At 39.7% G+C, this 17754-nt stretch overlaps 1 protein-coding gene across 1 annotated transcript; it reads left to right on the forward strand.

Moving 5' to 3' along the window:
• The first annotated feature begins 10606 nt into the window (after positions 1-10606).
• Positions 10607-11551, forward strand: Olfr782 (olfactory receptor 782). Its single transcript, NM_001011797.1, has one exon. It carries the CDS (start codon positions 10607-10609, stop codon positions 11549-11551), a length of 945 nt encoding a protein of 314 aa, NP_001011797.1.
• The last annotated feature ends 6203 nt before the right edge of the window (positions 11552-17754 follow it).

The following is a 17754-nucleotide window of genomic DNA, read 5'->3' on the forward strand; positions in this document are numbered from 1 at the left end:
AGACAGCATTTTCAACAAGTGGTGATGGCACAATTGGTGGTTATCATATAGAAGAATGAGAATTGATCTATTTCTATCACCTTGTACTAAGGTCAAATCTAAGTGGATAAAGGAACTCCACATAAAACCAGAGTCAGTGAAACTTATAGAGGAGAAAGTGAGGAAAAGCCTCGAAGATATGGGCACAGGGGGAAAATTCCTGAATAGAACAGCAATGGCTTGTACTGTAAGATCAAGAATCAACAAATGGGATCTCATAAAATTGCAAAGCTTCTGCAAGGCAAAAGACACCGTCAATAAGACAAAAAGGCCACCAACAGATTCGGAAAGGATCTTTACCTACCCTAAATCAGATAGGAGACTAATATCAATATATATATAAAGAACTCATGAAGGTGGACTCCAGAAAATCAAATAACCCCATTAAAAATGGGGTTCAGACCTAAATAAAGAATTTTCACCTGAGGAATACCGAATGGTTGAGAAGCACCTGAAAAAATGTTCAGCATCCATAATAATCAGAGAAATGCAAATCAAAGCAAAACTGAGATTCCAACTCACAACCAGTCAGAATGGGTACGATCAAAAATTCAGGTGAAAGCAGATGCTGATGAGGATGTAGAACAAGAGGAACACTTTTCCATTGTTGGTGGGATTGCAAGCTTGTACAATCACTCTGGAAATCAGTCTGGAGGTTCCTCAAAAAAGTGGACATAGTACTACTGGAGGATCCTGCAATACCTCTCCTGGGCATATACCCAGAAGATGTTCCAACTGGTAAGAAGGACACATGCGGACTCAGCAGAACTTAGGAAATTAGACTGAACAGGTGAGAGGGTGCGCCAGAGAACCGGACAGCTTCTGGGACAGGCAGAAGCACAGAGCCGCTGAGGCAGCACCCTTGGCGGGCCGCAGACAGCCGGCCACCGTCCGGACCAGAGGACAGGTGTCCGCCTGACTTGGGAGGCGGCCTCAGCCTCAGCAGCAGCGGTTGCCATCTTGGTTCCGGGACTCAGCAGAACTTAGGGAATTAGTCTGAACAGGTGAGAGGGTGCGCCAGAGAACCGGACAGCTTCTGGGACAGGCAGAAGCACAGAGCCGCTGAGGCAGCACCCTTGGCGGGTCGCAGACAGCCGGCCACCGTCCGGACCAGAGGACAGGTGTCCTCCTGGCTTGGGAGGCGTCCTCATCCTCAGCAGCAGCGGTCGCCATCTTGATTACGGGACTCCCTGGAACTTAGGAATTTAGTCTGCACAGGTGAGAGTCTGCACCACAGAAGCTGACGGCTTCTGGAAACTGCCAAAGCAACACAGCTTCTGAGAAAGGCTCTGTTTTGGGCCTTCTTCTTCGGCCAGGAGGAGGTCCAAAAACAAGATATCTGCGCACCTTCCCTGTAAGAGAGCTTGCCAGCAGAGAGTGCTCTGAACACTGAAACTCAGAGGAGAGAATCTGTCTCCCAGGTCTGCTGATAGACGGTAACAGAATCACCAGAAGAACAATCTCTAAACAGAGTCAACTATAACTACTAACTCCAGAGATTACCAGATGGTGAAAGGTAAACGTAGAAATCTTACTAATAGGAACCAAGACCACTCACCATCATCAGAACCCAGCACTCCCACTTCGTCCAGTCCAGGACACCCCAACACACCTGAAAACCTAGACCTAGATTTAAAAGCATATCTCATGATGATGGTAGAGGACATCAAGAAGGACTTTAATAAATCACTTAAAGAAATACAGGAGAATACTGCTAAAGAGTTACAAGTCCTTAGAGAAAAACAGGAAAACACAATCAAACAGGTAGAAGTCCTTACAGAAAAAGAGGAAAAAACATACAAACAGGTGATGGAAATGAACAAAACCATACTAGACCTAAAAAGGGAAGTAGACACAATAAAGAAAACTCAAAGTGAGGCAACACTAGAGATAGGAACCCTAGGAAAGAAATCTGGAATCATAGATTTGAGCATCAGCAACAGAATACAAGAGATGGAAGAGAGAATCTCAGGTGCAGAAGATTCCATAGAGAACATCGGCACAACAATCAAAGAAAATGGAAAATGCAAAAAGATCCTAACTCAAAATATCCAGGAAATCCAGGACACAATGAGAAGACCAAACCTACGGATAATAGGAGTAGATGAGAATGAAGATTTTCAACTCAAAGGACCAGCAAACATCTTCAACAAAAGTATTGAAGAAAACTTCCCAAATCTAAAGAAAGAGATACCTATGAACATACAAGAAGCCTACAGAACTCCAAATAGACTGGACCAGAAAAGAAATTCCTCCCGACACATAATAATCAGAACAACAAATGCACTAAATAAAGATAGAATACTAAAAGCAGTAAGGGAAAAAAGTCAAGTAACATATAAAGGCAAGCCTATCAGAATTACACCAGATTTTTCACCAGAGATTATGAAAGCCAGAAGAGCCTGGACAGATGTTATACAGACACTAAGAGAACACAAATTCCAGCCCAGGCTACTATACCCAGCAAAACTCCAAATTACCATAGATGGAGAAACCAAAGTATTCCACGACAAAACCAAATTCACACATTATCTCTCCACGAATCCAGCCCTTCAAAGGATAATAACAGAAAAAAACCAATAGAAGAACGGGAACAACACCCTAGAAAAAACAGGAAGGTAATCCCTCAACAAACCTAAAAGAAGACAGCCACAAGAACAGAATGCCAACTTTAACAACAAAAATAACAGGAAGCAACAATTACTTTTCCTTAATATCTCTTAACATCAATGGTCTCAACTCCCCAATAAAAAGACATAGACTAACAAACTGGCTACACAAACAAGACCCAACATTTTGCTGCTTACAGGAAACACATCTCAGAGAAAAAGATAGACACTACCTCAGAATGAAAGGCTAGAAAACAATTTTCTAAGCAAATGGTATGAAGAAACAAGCTGGAGTAGCCATCCTAATATCTGATAAGATTGACTTCGAACCCAAAGTCATCAAAAAAGACAAGGAGGGGCACTTCGTTCTCATCAAAGGTAAAATCCTCCAAGAGGAACTCTCAATTCTGAATATCTATGCTCCAAATAAAAGGGCAGCCACATTCATTAAAGAAACTTTGGTAAAGCTCAAAGCACACATTGCACCTCACACAATAATAGTGGGAGACTTCAACACACCACTTTCACCAATGGACAGATCATGGAAACAGAAACTAAACAGGGACACACTGAAACTAACAGAAGTGATGAAACAAATGGATCTGACAGATATCTACAGAACATTTTATCCTAAAACAAAAGGATATACCTTCTTCTCAGCACCTCATGGTACCTTCTCCAAAATTGACCACATAATAGGTCACAAAACAGGCTTCAACAGGTTCAAAAATATTGAAATTGTCCCATGTATCCTATCAGATCACCATGCACTAAGGCTGATCTTCAATAACAAAAAAAATAATGGAAAGCCAACACTCACGTGGAAACTGAACAACACTCTTCTCAATGATACCTTGGTCAAGGAAGGAATAAAGAAAGAAATTAAAGACTTTTTAGAGTTTAATGAAAATGAAGCCACAACGTACCCAAACTTTTGGGACACAATGAAAGCATTTCTAAGAGGGAAACTCATAGCTCTGAGTGCCTCCAAGAAGAAACGGGAGAGAGCACATACTAGCAGCTTGACAACACATCTAAAAGCTCTAGAAAAAAAGGAAGCAAATTCACCCAAGAGGAGTAGACGGCAGGAAATAATCAAACTCAGGGGTGAAATCAACCAAGTGGAAACAAGAAGAACTATTCAAAGAATTAACCAAACGAGGAGTTGGTTCTTTGAGAAAATCAACAAGATAGATAAACCATTAGCTAGACTCACTAGAGGGCACAGGGACAAAATCAGAACTGAAAAGGGAGACATAACAACAGATCCTGAAGAAATCCAAAACACCATCAGATCCTTCTACAAAAGGCCATACTCAACAAAATTGGAAAACCTGGACGAAATGGACAAATTTCTGGACAGATACAAGGTACCAAAGTTGAATTAGGATCAAGTTGACCTTCTAAACAGTCCCATATCCCCTTAAAGAAATAGAAGCAGTTATAAATAGTCTCCCAGCCAAAAAAAGCCCAGGACCAGATGGGTTTAGTGCAGAGTTCTATCAGACCTTCAAAGAAGATCTAATTCCAGTTCTGCACAAACTTTTTCACAAGATAGAAGTAGAAGGTACTCTACCCAACTCATTTTATGAAGCCACTATTACTCTGATACCTAAACCACAGAAAGATCCAACAAAGATAGAGAACTTCAGACCAATTTCTCTTATGAATATCGATGCAAAAATCCTTAATAAAATTCTCGCTAACCGAATCCAAGAACACATTAAAGCAAACATCCATCCTGACCAAGTAGGTTTTATTCCAGGGATGCAGGGATGGTTTAATATACGAAAATCCATCAATGTAATCCATTATATAAACAAACTCAAAGACAAAAACCACATGATCATCTCGTTAGATGCAGAAAAAGCATTTGACAAGATCCAACACCCATTCATGATAAAAGTTCTGGAAAGATCAGGAATTCAAGGCCCATACCTAAACATGATAAAAGCAATCTATAGCAAACCAGTAGCCAACATCAAAGTAAATGGAGAGAAGCTGGAAGCAATCCCACTAAAATCAGGGACTAGACAAGGCTGCTCACTTTCTCCCTACCTTTTCAACATAGTACTTGAAGTATTAGCCAGAGCAATTCGACAACAAAAGGAGATCAAGGGGATACAAATTGGAAAAGAGGAAGTCAAAATATCACTTTTTGCAGATGATATGATAGTATATATAAGTGACCCTAAAAATTCCACCAGAGAACTCCTAAACCTGATAAACAGCTTCGGTGAAGTAGCTGGATATAAAATAAACTCAAACAAGTCAATGGCCTTTCTCTATACAAAGAATAAACAGGCTGAGAAAGAAATTAGGGAAACAACACCCTTCTCAATAGTCACAAATAATATAAAATATCTCTGTGTGACTCTAACTAAGGAAGTGAAAGATCTGTATGATAAAAACTTCAAGTCTCTGAAGAAAGAAATTAAAGAAGATCTCAGAAGATGGAAGGATCTCCCATGCTCATGGATTGGCAGGATCAATATAGTAAAAATGGCTATCTTGCCAAAAGCAATCTACAGATTCAATGCAATCCCCATCAAAATTCCAACTCAATTCTTCAACAAATTAGAAGGAGCAATTTGCAAATTCATCTGGAATAACAAAAAACTTAGGATAGCAAAAACTCTTCTGAAGGATAAAAGAACCTCTGGTGGAATCACCATGCCTGACCTAAAGCTTTACTACAGAGCAATTGTGATAAAAACTTCATGGTACTGGTATAGAGACAGACAAGTAGACCAATGGAATAGAATTGAAGACCCAGAAATGAACCCACACACCTATGGTCACTTGATCTTCGACAAGGGAGCTAAAATCATCCAGTGGAAGAAATACAGCATTTTCAACAATTGGTGCTGGCACAACTGGTTGTTATCATGTAGAAGAATGTGAATCGATCCATACTTATCTCCTTGTACTAAGGTCAAATCTAAGTGGATCAAGGAACTTCACTTAAAACCAGAGACAATGAAACTTATAGAGGAGAAAGTGGGGAAAAGCCTTGAAGATATGGGCACAGGGGAAAAATTCCTGAACAGAACAGCAATGGCTTGTGCTGTAAGATCGAGAATTGACAAATGGGACCTAATGAAACTCCAAAGTTTCTGCAAGGCAAAAGACACCGTCAATAAGACAAAAAGACCACCAACAGATTGGGAAAGGATCTTTACCTATCCTAAATCAGATAGGGGACTAATATCCAACATATATAAAGAACTCAAGAAGGTTGACTTCAGAAAATCAAATAACCCCATTTAAAAATGGGGCTCAGAATTGAACAAAGAATTCTCACCTGAGGAATACCGAATGGCAGAGAAGCACCTGAAAAAATGTTCAACATCCTTAATCATCAGGGAAATGCAAATCAAAACAACCCTGAGATTCCACCTCACACCAGTCAGAATGGCTAAGATCAAAAATTCAGGTGACAGCAGATGCTGGCGAGGATGTGGAGAAAGAGGAACACTCCTCCATTGTTGGTGGGATTGCAGGCTTGTACAACCAGTCTGGAAATCAGTCTGGCGGTTCCTCAGAAAATTGGACATAGTACTACCGGAGGATCCAGCAATACCTCTCCTGGGCATATATCCAGAAGATGCCCCAACTGGTAAGAAGGACACATGCTCCACTATGTTCATAGCAGCCTTATTTATAATAGCCAGAAGCTGGAAAGAACCCAGATGCCCCTCAACAGAGGAATGGATACAGAAAATGTGGTACATCTACACAATGGAGTACTACTCAGCTATTAAAAAGAATGAATTTATGAAATTCCTAGCCAAATGGATGGACCTGGAGGGCATCATCCTGAGTGAGGTAACACATTCACAAAGGAACTCACACAATATGTACTCACTGATAAGTGGATATTAGCCCCGAAACTTAGAATACCCAAGATACAATATACAATTTGCCAAACATATGAAATTCAAGAACAAAGACCAAAGTGTGGACACTTTGCCCCTTCTTAGAATTGGGAACAAACACCCATGGAAGGAGTTACAGAGACAATGTTTAGAGCTGAGATGAAAGGATGGACCATCTAGAGACTGCCATACCCGGGGATCCATCCCATAATCAGCCTCCAAACGCTGAGGCCATTGCATACACTACCAAGATTTTGCTGAAAGGACCCTGATATAGCTTTCTCTTGTGAGGCTATGCTGGGACCTAGCAAACACCGAAGTGGATGCTCACAGTCAGCTCTTGGGTGGATCACAGGGCCCCCAATGGAGGAGCTAGAGAAAGTACCCAAGGAGCTAAAGGGCTCTGCAACCCTATAGGTTGAACAACAATATGATCGAACCAGTACCCCCTGGAGCTCATGTCTCTAGCTGCATATGTATCAGCAGATGGTGTAGTTGGCCATCATTGGAAAGAGAGGCCCCTTGGTCTTGCAAACTTTATAAGCCTCAGTACAGGGGAGAGCCAAAAAGTGGTAGTGGGTGGGGAGGGTATGGGGGACTTTGGGTATAGCATTTAAAATGTAAATGAAGAAAATACCTAATAAATAAAAAAAATAATTCAAATCCAGGTCCTCTGGAAGAAGAGCCAGTACTCTTAATCATACTGTCATCTTTCTAGCCCCAATGACATTGTTCTTAATGATGACTTGAAAAATATGATACAGTCTATTTGGAGTTCTATAACCAGAATCTGGAAAGAAACCAGATGTTCCTCAACAGAGGAATGAATACAAAAATGTGGTACCTTTACACAATGGAGTACTCATCAATTAAAAACAATGAATTCATGAAATTCTTAGGCAAATAGATGGATCTGGAGGATATTATCCTGAGTGAAGTAACCCAATCACAAAAGCACATACATGATATGCACTCACTGATAAGTGGATATTAGCCCAGGAACTTAGAATACCCAAGATATGAGATACAATTTGCAAAACACATGAAACTCAAGAAGGAGAAAGAGTAAAGTGTAGATATTTTGTTTCTTCTTAGAATGGGGCACAAAATACCCATGGAAGTAGTTACAGAGACAAAGTTAGTTGCTGAGATGGAAGTAAGGACCATCCAGAGACTGCCCCACCTGGATTTCATCACATAAACAACCACCAAACCTAGTCACTATTGCATATTTCAGAAAGATTTTACAGACAGGACCCTGGTATAGCTATCGCTTCTGAGGCTATGCAAGTGCCTGGCAAATACAGAAGTGGATGCTCAGAGTCATCTATTGGATGGAACACAGGGCCCCCAATTGAGGAGCTAAAGAAAGTACCCAAGGAGCTGAAGTGGTTTGCAACCCTATAGGAGGAACAACTATATGAACTAACCATTACCTGGCAGAACTGTGTCTCTAGTTGCATAAGTAGCAGAAGATGGCCTAGTTGGCCATCAGTGGGAGGAGAGGCCCTTGGTCTTGAGAAAATCATATGCCCCAGTATAGGGGGATTCCAGGGCCAGGAAGTGGGAGTAGATGGGTTGGGAAGCAGGGCAGGGGGAGAGTATAAGGGACTTTCAGGATAGCATTTGAAATGTAAATGAAGAAAATATATAATAAAAGAAAGAATATGAACAATAAAAAAAGAAAGAAAGAAGCCAGGCGTGGTGGCACACATCTTTAATCCCCTCCGAAGGCAGAGGCAGGCAGATTTCTGAGTTCGAGGCCAGCCTTGTCTACAAAGTGAGTTACAGGACAGCCAGGGATATACAGAGAAATCTTGTCTCGAAAAATCAAAAACCAAAAAAACAAAAAACAAAAAAAGAAAAGAAAAAAAGAAAAAAGATAAAAGAAAGAAAGAAAAATATGATACAAGAACAAAAACAAAAATAAGATTATACCAAAGTAAACGATGGAACAAAACAAAACAGTAAAACAACAGAATTAAAAGATAGTCTATGTAAGTGTAGACTGTGTTTATAAACCTAAAAATCAACAGGGGGCTTATTTTGAAAATATATAGATATTAACTAGAGTGAACTGTTGTTGCTTCTGATAAGTACTTTTCTGACTTTTCTAAGTCATTTGTGACACTCCTCTGGGATGCTTTTTCTAAAGCTTTAATACACATGGTGATAAATTTTATTACAAGGAATGAGTAATTTGTAGCAGTGATTCCCCAGAGAAGAGTCTGCCGCCGCTGTAATTTCCATTGGATCCCCCTGGAAGTAGTAAGCAGTGGAACTAGAGCATTTATAAGTGCGCAGCTGGATGTGAAGCATCTCTTTGATCTAAGACTTGGGTATATTTTGGCAATGAGTTCATATTCTTCTCTTTAATCCTGATTTTTTACTTCATCTTTAAGAATGGCATTGAATTGGAGGATTGGAGTGACAGTGATCTCAATGCTAAGAACAGAATTTTGTAAAATTCAGCCTATCATATGGCATATGTTAAAATTATCATCATAATCTCCAGATTCCATAGTAAATGTGAATTTGAAGGAATGCGGGAATTATTTTTTGAAGGATACTATGTATTGTGTGTTTACTTACAAAAACAGTAATGAATATTTCTATTCAATGATAAAGAAAATGATCACACAAGCAATTGAAATTATCTTTAACAAAACAGAATGGTTAATTGACACAAACATGTGAGTTCATTTTGATTTTAAATTAATTTTATAATGCGAAAATTTAATGTGAAATTTCCATGCTGATTTTACATTTATTTTATAATGTGAAACTAAGGCAAATTCATAGTAAATACAATTAAGGCAATTGTGTTTAGAAAATTGATTTTTATTTTATAAAGTGTTCTGAGTGGTAGATATTTTAAGAGTGTGTTTTAACTGATTAATTTTTTTATATCTATACTTTTACGTTGACATAGGTTTCTCTTTGTTTTATAAAGTGATATGAAAATGGTACAATAAGCAATTCTTGTGTTTTTTGTGAAACCATCATTCTAAGCCTGCTAAATCTAAATCATTCAGAAATGACTAATATCCAGCCATTTTTTAAAATATGAGCATTATGAATGATAGGAAAATAGTAAATATGTTTACTTAAAGAAAGCTTCTAATTACTTAGTAAATAAAACCTGAGCATCTTAAGGAATCAATCTTAAAATTATTCACTAATACTGATTTTTGTAAATTCTATTATGTTTGTAGAGCATTGATTTTCCTCCAAACTGATTTATAAAATAGCATATGGAAATGAAAAGAATATTAATTAGATAAATGAAAAAGTAATAAACATAGGAAAGAAGGAACGCTAGTAAACTGGTTAAAGGGAAGAGAGCACCAACTGGCTACTTAACACCAAAGTGTCAGCTGTGAAACCATACAGAAGTAACACTATATGAACTGAGCAGGTTGTACTTATGAGTTTAGGAACACATGCAAATTCATGCATTTAAGGGGGAAAAGGCTATGAATATTTAAGTGAGCAAGAAAACGGAGGACATGGAAAAGTTGAGAGAGAGGGAAGGGAAGGAGGAAATGCTACAATTAAACCATGATTTCCAAAAAGGAAAAAAAAAAATCTACAAAAAAAGCAAGAACCGGTGGCACAGTAGTCCAGGCTACTTCAGAGTCTCAAGAAAGGTATTAGAAGCTCCAAGCCTGCATGACAGTAGAGGCCATTTGGAAGTGAATGTGTTAATTTACATTTGCAAATTAATGAAAAATGTTATTCTGATTTTTGGAGGGGGCACATGGGGACAGGAACAGATTATGATAAGAAAGTTGAGAAAAACCAGACTAGGACAAGTTTTTAATCAACCTATGGCATATAATTCTGTGTCCCCTGAAATTTCAGGCTAGAAAACATTTGAAACTGACTTTGTAACATATCCCCCAAAGGGGCAATACCATGAAATCAATTTTCAAATGTTTTCTAGCCCAAAATATCCAGGGATCAGAAGTGGGGCAGCATTTGGGATATAAATAAATAACAAAAGAAAACAATTCTAATGCACATAAAATATTTTGTTTTTAGTTTCCTATGTTTGTTTGCTAAGGCTTACATGTGAGAATGAAAAATAAGTCAATGGAACTTGACTTTATTCTTTTGGGATTGACAGATGACCCACAACTGCAAATTGTGGTTTTTCTGTTTCTCTTTCTCAATTATGTGATGAGCCTGGTGGGGAACTTAATCATTGTGCTTCTCACCCTGCTGGACCCTCGCCTCAAAACTCCAATGTATTTCTTTCTCCGTAATTTCTCCTTTTTGGAAATCATGTTCACAACAGTGTGTATTCCCAGATTCTTGACGACCATTGTGACTGGAGACAAAACTATTACTTATAATAATTGTGCAGCTCAGTTGTTTTTCATTCTTTTGCTGGGAGTCACAGAATTTTATCTCCTGGCTGCCATGTCCTATGACCGCTATGTTGCCATCTGCAGACCACTGCACTACCCTATCATCATGAACAGCAAAGTGTGCCACCAACTCGTCCTCAGCTCCTGGGTGACTGGATTCTTGATCATCTTTCCCCCATTGGCCATGGGTTTGAAGCTGGATTTCTGTGATTCCAGGATAATTGATCATTTCATGTGTGAAACTTCTCCTATTTTACAGATCTCCTGCACAGACACTCATGTTCTAGAAATGATGTCCTTTGTCTTAGCAGTGGTGACACTTGTAGTCACACTGGTACTAGTGAGTCTCTCTTACTCTTTCATCATTAAGACTATTATGAGTTTCCCTTCTGCACAGCAAAGAACCAAAGCCTTCTCCACCTGCACTTCCCACATGATTGTTGTCTCCATAACATATGGAAGTTGTATCTTCATGTATACTAAACCATCTGCAAGGGAGAGAGTGTCTGTGTCTAAAGGTGTAGCTCTGCTGTATACTTCAATCGCCCCTCTCCTGAACCCCTTCATTTATACACTAAGAAACCAGCAGGTGAAAGAAGTCTTCTGGGATGTATTACAAAAGACTTTGGGCTTTTCAAAACACAAAGTTTAAAACAGATGGGTTACTAGTGGAATTTCAAGGAAAAATTTTTTCAAGAGAACAAAATCATGCTGAGGTTTTAAAAGAATACAAATATAACAATTAATGTAAAAACGATGTGAATTTGAAAGAGAACGAGAATGGGTATATGAAAAATCTTGGAAAGAGGAAAAGGAGGAGAGAAATGCAGTTATAAACTGCAACCATACAATAAAAATGAAACTCTAGTCCATATATTTTTATGATTGTTTTCCTATGTCAGCAGTTATTTCACACAGAGAATGTGTTTTCCGAAGAATCCTGTAACTCCATTCCACCTTACACTCTACTTTCCCATGAAAGTTTGCACTCTGCAATAACTAACTTCCTCCCATTCCTTTCTTAAAGTATCTCTATGAGTATATGCTTTTATTTATTACATTCCCATTTCCAGGATTCATTACAATGAATAAAATAAACATCGTAGAGTAATAATTTTCTGTGTGATGTGTTATTTGACTGTACACACACACACACACACACACACACACACATGTATATACATGTATATACTCATTGGGAGAAAGTCATTACTTTCATCTCAGTGATCTTTCATATCTGTAAAGGACACAAATGCTTAAACCAAACATTGTTATGTGATGCTATAAATTATCAATATATTAAATGTCTCAAACATATTGTGTGGTACATGGGTGACTTTTATGGAATTTCAAGAAAAACAATCTTTCAAGATGTCAGAAGCCATCATAAGACAAACTAACAACTAACAGGTGATCTTCCTGAGATGGTGTGCCTTGGATTAAATAATCCACAACAGATTTGCTCCCATAAACAAGGCCCAAGGTAAAAATCACTTTAGGAAAGATTCCTGCTATTAATATGCTGTTCTTGTTACTATTAAACATACATAACAATCATTAGTTATTAGCCCACCCTTCTGAGCAGATCTCTGCATATTTCCTAAGATGTACTGCCTTGTAGTGATGCTATATAAACAAATAGATGACTTCTCAATTCTTTATGATGATCCTATAGGAATTCCTAAAATTGTATCGGTATTTATTAATCTCTCTTATACTGTGACTGCTATAATGTCTCTTCTGATAGTCAAAACTGCAATGAGAACTCTGTCAGTCTCCCATGTGTCACTAGTTAATTGCTTCTGATAGTAAGCAGACTTTCTACTGTGCAGAGCACATTCCAAAAGGTTGTAAAACCATTAACAAAGGTCATAAAAAGGGAACTAACGATTTATTATAGGTGCTAGGACAGAAGATAAAATATTGACTGGGTTTATCTATACAAAACTTCACTAATAACTTAGTTATGGTTTTTAACTCTTGATGAACCTGTGGAGCTATGACAGGTGATTAAGTTTAGCTAGATAATTACTCCTAATGAATATTCATGTAAACATTCTGTTGTGAACTTTGATTTCAGTTTATGATTTGATTTTATGTGTAAACTTGTGATGACGTTTTTAACATGTGATCATGTATTCTGAAAGATGTCAAAATGCTGAGGACAAAGAGAGGAGCGTGGGAATATCCTTGGCCTACTTAGGATCTTTCCACTTTCCCCCTTTATCCTAAAGAGCTTTCATAGGGAACTTTTTACAACTTAGAAATAAACGCTAAATTCACTTTTCAAAGTGTTCCTTTTTCTTCCTCCAACTAGATGGCTGAAAGTTAGAGCTGCACATAGTTCCTGCTGAGATAGAACAAAGGCTACATTGCTCAATCCATACATTACATATGGGTTTTCTGGTACAAATGTGATATTAAATACATATATATTGTCAAACATTCATACCATATATCTAATATATCAAACATTTTTCATTTCTTTGCAACATTCTAAGTTCTCATTTCTAATTTTTCTTAGTTGAGATTCCTGGAACATAATCAATATATGTATATTTTATGTGTACCTTGTATTTTGAAGTATATTCTGTATCTAGTTTTTTCAATTAGAGAAGTGTGTGCAAGATGAACACTTCAGTATTAACTCTCTAATCTATGAAGATTACTCTTTTTTATATGTATGTACAAACAATTTATAAAGCATAAAATGCTCAAAATTTTCCACATATTTTCTTTTATTTGGTATCCCAGGAAAGTATTCGAAATTGAGATACAATTTTTTTCATAATGATATTTTCTTTCTATATATCTTAAATACTATCCAGAAAGTTCCCTATACCCTCCCTCTGCCCTGCTGCCCTACTCACTCACTCCTGCTCCTTAGCCCTGGCATTCCCCTGTACTGGGGCATATAAAGTTTACAATACCAAGGGGCCTCTCTTCCCAGTGATGGCCGACTAGGCCATCTTCTGCTACATATGCAGCTAGAGATATGAGCTCTGGGGGTACTGGTTCATTCATATTGTTGTTCCACCTATAGGGTTGTAACCCTATAGGTGGAATATGTTTTTTCTTGCACAATAATGTAAAATGGTTACAATGAGACAACTTTAAAACTTTTAGTCCAATAGGAAGTCTTGTGCGCGCCCAACTGGCCAGGAAGAACAACGCTGCAACAGGATCCTTCTGCACACGTTTATTCAGTCCTGTTTCTTCTTTCTCTATATCTCCCTTGTTTTTATCTCCCTTGTTTATATCTCTCCCCCAAACCCTGGGCCTCTCACTCTTTTATACTCTCAGTTCCCATCCACGCACAGCAGGCCATGCCACTTCACCAGGCAGGCAGCTTCAGCTAATCAGGGCAGCAGGGGCATATCTCCATCAAAATGGATTCACCGGTATCCTGGTACACCTGCGCAGCTCTCAAGATGTTTGTGGCTTATATGAGGAAGTCAGGTGTAAGTCATACGACTTAGCTGCAGTCCCTGGCGCCTTCTTGGGATTGCCGCCACACCCGCTCCGCACAAGGAAGAACAACAATATGAACTAACCAGTACTCCCAGAGCTCCCTGGAACTAAAACACCAATTGAAGAAAACACATGGTGGGACTCCTCTCTCTAGCTGCATATTTAGCAGAGGATTGCCTAGTCAGCCATCAATGGGAGGAGGGGCCCTTGGTCTAGTGAAGATCAAATGCCCCAGTATAGGGGAATGCCAGGGCCAGGAAGCAGAAATGGGTAGGTGAGGGAGCTGGGGGAGGCAGGGAGGGGATAGGGGATTTTCAGAGAGGAAACTAGGAAAGGAGATAACATTTGAAATGTAAGCAGGTCAGTAGTGGCACAAACCTTTAATCCCAGCACTTGGGAGGAAGAGGCAGGTGGATTTCTGAGTTCGAGGCCAGCCTGGCCTACAAAGTGAGTTCCAGGACAGCCAGGGCTACACAGAGAAAAAAACCCAAACCAAACAAACAAACAAACAAAAAATTGAAATGTAAAGAAAATATCTAATAAAATTGTTTTTTAAAAAAAATTCCAAATAACCTCATCTAGTAGTGCAAATGCTCTGCCATTTTCAATCAATTTTTCAACAATAAGGAAACTTTTTAAAATTTAATTTTGTTTCTTGTTTTGTTTTGTTTTTTTGCCTATTCACTTTATGTCCCACTCACTGCCGCCTCCCAGTCTCTCTCTCTCACACACACACACAAACACACACACACACACACACACACACACACACACACACACATCCTTCCCCATTACCCCCTCCCCTTTTCCTCTGAGCAACTGGGCACACCCTGGCACTTTAAGAGCTAGGCACTTCTTCTCCCACTGAGGCCAGACAAGGCAGCCCAGCTGGAAGAACATATCCCATGTACAAGCAACAGCTTTTGGGATAGCCCCAATTCCAGTTGTTTGGGACCCACATGAAGGACAAGCTGCACATCTGAGCACAGAGGCCTAGGTCTAGCCCATGTATGCTCTTTGTTTGGTGGTTCAAGCTCTGAGAACTCCAATAGTCATCCAGGTTAGTTGACTCTGTTGGTCTTCCTGTGGACTTCCTATCCCATTTGGGGCCTGCAATCTTTCATCCTATTCTTCCATAGGAGTCTATCCACTGTTTGGCTGTGGGTTTCTGTATCTGTCTGAGCCTGCTGCTGGGTGGAGCCTCTCAGAGGACAACATACTCCTGTCTGCATTAATAGTATTAGGGATTGGTGCGTGAACATGGGATGGGTCTTATGTTGGGCCAGTTTTTGGTTGGTCATTCCCTCTGTCTTTGCTCCATCCCCCATGCCTGCATTTCTTGTACACAGAATAAATTTTGGGTTGAAAGTTTTGTGGGTGGGTTGGTGCCTCTATCACTCCACTGAGGCTCTTGCTTGGCCACAGGAGGTGGCCTTTATCAGGTTCCATATCTCCAGTTCTGTGAATCACAGTTAATAACACCCCCATTGATTCTTGGGTGCCTACATTATCTCAGGTCTATGTCTCATCCTGGAGGTGCCCCTATCTCCTCACACCTGTCAGTGGCAGATTCTCATTCATTTTCATTGTCATCTGACCATCTCCCCTGTCCTTCCCTCCAACACCTGATCTTGAAACTCCTCCATTCCCTCTCATAATCCCCTCTCCCTCCCAGCTTCCTCCTACCATCATCAGCCTCTTATGACTATTTTATTCCCTCTTCTAAGTAAAATTCAAGCTTCCTTGGTCACCAGTGATCACATGTGCCAGGATGGTCACCAGTGATCACTTGTGCCAAGATGATCATATAAAACCTTGAGGCAGTGTGCTATTGCAAAGAAGCAATGCTAATAAGTATCTAAACTGACAGCAGTCCTTACAAATAGGATAATAAAATATAAATTCTGTCATACAAAATAATATCCAACAGATTTTTCAGATTTCCTCACCTAATTGTTGAGCATTGTCTCTTAGTATTTTGTTGTTTTTGGGGGGGAGTTGTTTTGGTTTGGGTTTGGGTTTGTTTTGTCTTGTTTTTGCCATGTCTCTCCTTTATTCTAAATTTTCATAATGTTAACAAGTTATTTTGTAAGGATACAGTGATCTTATACCAGTTTTATTACTGTGGACAACTCAGGGAAACCTTTAAATAGTATTGTTTAAGGCCTGCTGTCCAGAACCAACAGTGTGTCTAATGTTTTCATCCCCTGGGCTTTCCAATATTGTAACCTCCCACAAGCCTGAAGCAGGCTGAGCCAGAACTTGACCTTGCTGCCACTAAGGTGATTATCTAGGGTGGAGCCTTCCTCGCTAGATCACTCTATTGTTCAGCCACTGTTGCTGTTCCTCTTCAAAATACTGCTACCTGCTGAGAGGCCCTGGAGCTATTCCGGAGCCTATGCCCTATCATGCATGTCATCACCTGTAGCTGGTCCCAGGCTCCAAGGAAGAATTGGCGGGAATGGACTTTCCCCCCTGTTTTATAAAGCATGTCCGCCATTAAACATTTGAACCTTGAGCAGACTAGTTGTCTTGGTTCCATTATTTCTCAACCTGCCTAGGCTCCCTCTTTTCTCTCAGTTCCAAGATATCTTCCAGGCTCGAACCCGGACATGAGAGCCACAGGCCGGCCCCAACAATTTGGCAAACCAACGTGGGACCTGAGAAAGGCAGAGGACATTTGGAAGAAGCACTACTGGTTTGGAGCTCCATGGAAGAAGAAAAGAATTAAATAAAAATCGCACCGGAGAAGGTTGGTACAGGCTAAGCTGAAACAGCGTTAAATCTGCACGCTGGATTCACTTAGGTTTAGCAGTGAGTTATTGGGAACTAGGAACTCAACAGGCAGGCAGTCAGCCGCAGCTTCCAGAAGCTGCTTTTTTAGGCAAGAGAAATAAAAGTGTTTAATAAAAGGGATTTTATAATCAGGCAGATGGCCGCAGTTGGAAACTGCATCAAGCAGGACGAAAGTAGATTTTGAAACTCTCCCAGGGATAGAGAGAAAATCGGGGAATCCCCTCTTATGTTTGTGCCAGCCGGTGTCTTTGTTCTGAGTGTCTGTCTTATGTTTCCAGAAATGAACATGTGCTCATTGTTGTCTGTGTTTTGTCCCATGTCTCTGAAACATGGTGCAGTCTGAGTTTAGATCTGCCTGAGTTTGGTTTCTCTGGTGTTTATAGATGGTGGGGTTTCCTGAAATGCGAGCTTGGTATTTGCAGCTGTCCCTTAGGGTTGCAAAGACCGGAGGACTGTGGTCAGCAGATGTGCTAGAAAGCCTCCTCAGGGGATGCCTTGGGGAGTAGGGAGAGCCACAGACGTCTTGCAGTCTCCAGAGATTGTTCAGAGGGACCAAGTTTTGTTTATGAAATGGAAGCTTACCCTTCT

The sequence above is a fragment of the Mus musculus genome, chromosome 10 (assembly GCF_000001635.26).
Source record: "Mus musculus strain C57BL/6J chromosome 10, GRCm38.p6 C57BL/6J".
Taxonomy (NCBI): domain Eukaryota; kingdom Metazoa; phylum Chordata; class Mammalia; order Rodentia; family Muridae; genus Mus; species Mus musculus.